Here is a 6,317-nt window from a genome sequence, read left to right as displayed (position 1 = left end):
CTCAAAATCGCGCGTTTGAAGCGGTGTCTTCGACACTTTATTGCTCATGCTCCAAATACGCATCAATACTTACAAAATAAATAGAAAACTATCAAATGGTACATAAATGAATCGAAAACACAAAGAATACGTAATATGTATAAATATAACAAAACTCTACGCATTCACGCACAAGTTGAGGAAAAAGAGACGATAAGTGTCGCAAAACTATATACAAAAATAACTACACTTTGGCACATATCACATTAAAGGAAACTCGGAGATCCTAACCTAAAAAGCCCCTTAATGCATGTTTAACCATGATCGTTGTTCCTCTGGAGTCACGCGCTCCAGCACCAGTAAATTCTTGTCGAAACTCCATGGCATATTTCGAAGTACTGTTTCTAAACCGCGTTTAGAAGAGAAGCTTAAACGAAATAGAAACACATTTTTGTTTATCTCTTGCGTCCCCACCATTCTCTAACCATATCTTCCCAGTCAAAATAATGAAAGTGTGAGTAATTTGAAAGTGGAATGTTTTTCATCACAAAATAATGAAGAACAAACATTCTTAAAGATATTAAAAAAAGGAAATGAAATATTAAATAAATTATTGAAATTCTTTATGCTTATTTCACGTTTTAAAATTAAATTGCAATGACTTATTTGTATATCTATGATTCAAACATATTTCACATTATACAATTAGAATTGAATCTACAATCTTGCAGGATAATAGTTTTAGATTGTAAGCTGAGTCGAAATCTCCCATTTAGTTCGATATTTTTTTAAATGATACAAACATGATTTTTTTTTCACTGTTTTCAAACTTTAAGGGCGATTTCTAGCGGATCAACCGCTCCTCCAATTTATTCTCCACTTTAAAACTTTACTGCATAGTTAATGTTTGATGAAATGCACAAATGAACCACGAGTTATACTAATATAAAAATGATTCCTTTTTGTGCATGCTTTTACAATTTAGGCCATTAGAAAATTCTAAAGTATGAAGAACTTGCTGATAAACGTTTGGAATCTAATTCTCTTCATGCTATTTCTCTAGTTCTATTCAAGATAATTCAATGTCAAAATTTTCATTTTCATTGATAGCTTGATAAATTTATAAAGAAAAGAAAATCGTATTCAATCACTAGATGAATAATCGTGGTTTTATCCAAATCATAAAAAATATATGCTATGTCTATTGATTATTTTGATGAAATGAATCTATGCTATTGGACTGCTTTTCGGAGGTTCAGAAGTGCGGTTGTGACAAGTTGGATTGCAAGGGTACGGACAATCTATTTGATGGAAAGGATTTTTGTCATGAAACCAGTCTGCCACGGCCTTTGCAATGGTCTGCAAAATGTTCCGCGATTCAAATAAGTCAGTTATTTAGCTACACTAGATATGAACAAAACTAAAAGCTGCATAAAATAATTATAAGTTTGGATTCTTTGTTGCACATGCAGAGGTGTTGGATTCGGACACATTTGAATTTGGATCTGAATCCAACGACTCTAAAGCAGCAACAAAGAATTTTAATTGAAAACTTGGTGAAATGTTATATTTTGCATAGGAAAGCGAAAGGAAGTTAAAAGAGTGCATGCTCTTACTGTATTGGCCAACAATGGAGAATCACTCCACTGCCATAATTGCGGCAGTTCAGTTTGGCAGTGGAGATAGCAAGAGTCTATAAATTCTCCATTGGATGGAGATTTTCTTACAACTGAAAGTGCTTTTAGGAATTCGGCCCTATAGTCTGAAAATCAAGTGATATTAAAACTAAAGTTAGATAAATGTTGCATCGTGCTGAAATTCATGTTAACAAACTTAGGAAAATGATCATTATTTTCATGCGATAAAAATAATTAAAAACAACTCTAGTCAAAATGAAAAAATAAGAACATGCTACTCACCTTGCACTCGATTTAGTTGATCAGGATTGCATTGGTTTAAATCTTCCCTGCAGTTATGCCAGTATCTTTTAGGATCAACATTACCCGTAACGAAAATGTTCTTAATCTGAATGAAAGAAATATCTTAAGGATCAAGGAAAAAACTTGTTGGATATCTCATGTTATTAGTTTGTAAATATCTGAAAGAGTGCTACAGCAATCCAAATAAACCGAGTCGGGTAATAGAATAAACTAACCTGCCATGAGTCGATTGGAGAATTTAAAATGAAGATAGGTGTAGTGATCTCTGATGCAAAGTATTGAGGAAAAAAGCACTGCGATACAGTTAAGAATTCAAAATTATTAGTAACATCACCAAAGAAGAAATTGCAAAGGTAGAAAGATAAAATTATATTTGACAACTTAACCAGCTCTGGTTTGAGTTTTGAAGTGCATGATTTAGGCAAATTCTTCACAGATCCCTAATAGGAGGAAAAAAAGTCAGTAGAAATAAAGTTTGCGGAAATCACCATTCAAGTAATTTATAATATGGCAAATGATCAAAAGTAAAAAGGTTACATGTAATGTAACAGTTTGATTGAAGAACTCTTCAATGTGCGGTTCTCCGGATAAATCTTTTCTGTTAACAGTAGCATAATGAATCATAGAACATTGTTTAGATTAATGTTTTTAGTTAAGAAGCATATTATATCGGTGATCGATGCTTGCTTACGCATGTATGAAGTAACCAGCATCTGAAAGACATTTCACTTTAGCTTCTTTTGGTAAAAGAGCTCGAAATTTATCACAGTGCAATAATGCAGTTAATCCTCCGGCTGAACATCCTGAGAAAATTGCCTGCAGTTAATATTCTTGTGAGCAAATACAAAATTAACAATAGAGATATTGTTGTCAAAATACAAAGTCATTATTTAATCTCTAAATCATCGTTATCGAGTATCATAATGGATATTTTTGAACTAGTAGAGGATGAAGAAAAGCGGAAAATCATCAATGTTGAAGTACATTTTGAGCATTCTTCATTCCTTTTGCAAGTAAATCCTCCACGACAGCATTGAAAATTCTTGCTCCTCTAAAGTGCAATTGAGTTTTCTAATGAACAAACATCTTATTAATAAAATCTATTCCGAAAGAGAAAAAAACTAATATTTTCTTGGAAATTTAGATTTTGTAAAACTTACTGGATCGACTTCTTCCACATCGCCTGTAAAAGATGAACCATCACAATATCTAACCCTAATTCTATTCCAATTGTAGAAATCTACAATTTATAGAAGAAAAAAAATGAAACTCGTGAAAAGAAACAAGATGCAATGTTAGTACAAAACTCTATAGCATTGACAACTTTAAATAAATGTGTATTTAATGTTCGACACATCTCAGTGTCTCGCATTGTGTTTGGTGTATGTGTTTCATAAATTCAAAATAGTACCTGGATTAAACTCTTTCTTGTCATCTAAGATTCCTGAAAATGGAAAACTAGTATTCATTTCTTTAGATGAACCTAAACGAGTAGTCTTTCGAGCAAGGCATGAAGTGACATCGTTGCACCATCCTCCTCCCTAACATAAACAAAAATTGAAATTTAACTTCATCATCAATAATATAAAATCTTTTATGATTTGTTACTAAAAAGTATAATATTATTAGGCTTAAATACACATTTGGTCCCCGTAAATTAGCGAGTTTTTGATTTTTGTCCCTGTAAGTTTTTTTTTTTGAGTCCCTATATTTCACTTTCGCGTTTGTTTTAGTCCCTAAAATCAAAATTCGAAGGAAAATTCGGAGGAAGATCCGCAAGAAACCTGCAGATTTTCCTGTGGATTTTGGCTTTAGGGACTAAACCTCAAGCAAAAAATAAGAGAGGGACTCAAACCAAAATAAATAATTTACAGGGACGAAAATCAAAAACTCACTAATTTACGGGGACCAAATATGCATTTAAGCGATATTATTATTGATGAAAACTTGAAGAAAATGACAAACCTCTATATGAACTAACCAATTGTTAATTCCTGTTCCATATCCTCTGACTAAATGGTAAGCTGGTGGACTGCCATCCAAACATACTGCAAAATATTTGAAATTTTAGTTTTATAATTATCATGAACATCTATGGAGAAAAAGTATAATAGACATAAAAAGAATAAGAGTATCTTTAAACAAGTAAAATAATTCAATTGAAACTTTTTTTAAAGATGGTAGAATAATAGAATTCTTCACTCTTAAATTTTGCTAGACTATTTTATTAATTTCAAGGATCAATTTCATATATATATATATATATATATATATATATATATATATATATATATATATATATATATATATATATATATATATATATATATATATATATATATATATATATATATATATATATATATATATATATATATATATATATATATATATATATATATATATATATATATATATATATATATATATATATATATATATATATATATATATATATATATATATATATATATATATATATATATATATATATATATATATATATATATATATAATAGATCAATTTGCATATTTTGGAAAAACAGACAAATTTTAAAAAATTTATAAGCATTAATTTACAATTTTTAAAATTAATACTAATTTACAAAGATCAATTTGCAAAATTTAAGAAATTATAAGAACCAATTAAAATTTATATAAAGTATTTTACTTGCAGGACAATGATATAGTCATCATGTGTTTGGCATTTCAGTCTTCTTCTTATGTTATCCCTACTTAAGACACAATAAATTATCTTAATAAATCATCTTATTGTAGAGAAAATTCAAAATCTTATATAAAATTATCTTTTATTTTGACAATACTTTATGAAATCCTTTCATTTTAAAAATTATCTAAATTTATCATCCCAAAACTAACTAAAACAAATACTTTGATAGAAGGATTTCAAATAATTTGAATTGTCCCCTAAATTACATTACTTAAAAAAAAGTCTTTCATAGAGAAGCACTTAAACTTTAATAAAAATATTTCATAAGTTTTTTATTTTAAAAATCTTCAAATTATCATCAATCAAAATAATGAAATGTATATTAGATGTTTGAATTGCTCTCTATTATTTTAAAAACTATGTTATCATCAAAACAATAAAATCTATATTAAATGATTTGAATCGTTCTCTATTATTTTAAAAAATCTTCAAATTATCATCAAAGCAATAAAATCTATATTAAATGATTAGAATTGCTCTCTATTATTTTTTAAAAATCTTCAAATTATCATCAAAACAATAAAATCTATATTAAATGATTTGAATTGCTCTCAATTATTTTAAAAAATATTCAAATTATCATCAAAAGACTGAAATATATATTAAATGATTTGAATTGCTCTCTATTATTTTAAAAAAATTTCAAAGTATCATCAAAACAATGAAACCTATATATTAAATTATTTGAATTGATCTCTATTATTTTTTAATTTCTTCAAATTATCATCAAAACAATGAAATCTACATGGAATGATTTGAATTTCTATTTAAAATTACATTACTTTTAATCCAAACACAACCTAGATAAATATGAATAAACAAACACATATAAGAATGAATGAAAAAACTCCTAACCTGCTCCTTTTGCAACTGCGTTCTGGAGAATAGTGATTGGTGCATAATCAGCTTCTGCCTTCATAAATACCAAAACCATCACAACAACAAGGTTTAACTTTAACCATTGGCTTAATCCTGTGCTCTCCATTCTACACAAATCAAAAAATTATGAATTATTAAAGCTATGATATTTCATAACTCATGCAATAACTCAGGTGGAGAAACAATCTTTTTTTTCAATGGCCATATCAACCCAATGAATAATTATTTTTATGAAAATATCTTCAGTTTTTGTCAAAGTAATATAGAGTATTTGAACTTGATTGCATGACTCATTGAACATTTGATTTAATTCAATCAATGAATTAATTATTATTGGCTCAAAAGAATACAAAAATATTGTTTTCAACTAATCTAGTAATTAAAATTTCAACTATTTTAAATATGAATAAGTAAGATGTTGTGAGTTTAAACTCGTGTCATGTATATCTAATGTTCTTTAGACACAAAACATACAAAAAATCTAACTATATTTTAAAAATGAATAAAGGAGATGTCGCGCCGGTAAAAAAGACAAAACATACAAAAAATTCTGGACATGAAAAATCAAACAAACAATAAACTTGCACTTTCTCACATACGAAAATTTGTTTTCATAATACCACACAAAAAGAGCAGAAAATAATAAGAAAACTAACCTTCACTTCAGAAGAGTTATACTTTAATCCTTGCAAATGCTTTAAAAATTCAATATTCATTCAACAAATATTGTTGATACAAATTAGTACATATAAAATATTTATGATTCAATTAATAGCATTAAAATTAGT

The 6,317-nt window shown here is 27.8% G+C and overlaps 1 protein-coding gene across 1 annotated transcript; it reads right to left on the bottom strand.

Moving 5' to 3' along the window:
* Positions 1 to 1,206: 1,206 nt before the first annotated feature.
* LOC131649649 (pectin acetylesterase 8-like) lies at positions 1,207 to 5,635 on the bottom strand. Its single transcript, XM_058919402.1, has 12 exons — positions 5,506 to 5,635; positions 3,885 to 3,967; positions 3,331 to 3,460; positions 3,080 to 3,159; positions 2,904 to 2,990; positions 2,611 to 2,735; positions 2,457 to 2,517; positions 2,306 to 2,359; positions 2,135 to 2,212; positions 1,899 to 2,004; positions 1,596 to 1,741; positions 1,207 to 1,338 (listed from the first exon to the last, which is right to left on the bottom strand). The coding sequence occupies exons 1-12, from the start codon at positions 5,633 to 5,635 to the stop codon at positions 1,207 to 1,209; spliced, it is 1,212 nt and encodes a 403-aa protein (XP_058775385.1).
* Between the last annotated feature and the right edge of the window lie 682 nt (positions 5,636 to 6,317).

This window comes from Vicia villosa, linkage group LG2 (assembly GCF_029867415.1).
Source record: "Vicia villosa cultivar HV-30 ecotype Madison, WI linkage group LG2, Vvil1.0, whole genome shotgun sequence".
NCBI classification, from domain to species: Eukaryota; Viridiplantae; Streptophyta; class Magnoliopsida; order Fabales; family Fabaceae; genus Vicia; species Vicia villosa.
Note: the sequence above shows the minus strand (reverse complement) of the source record. Positions and strands in the feature narration are given on the sequence as shown.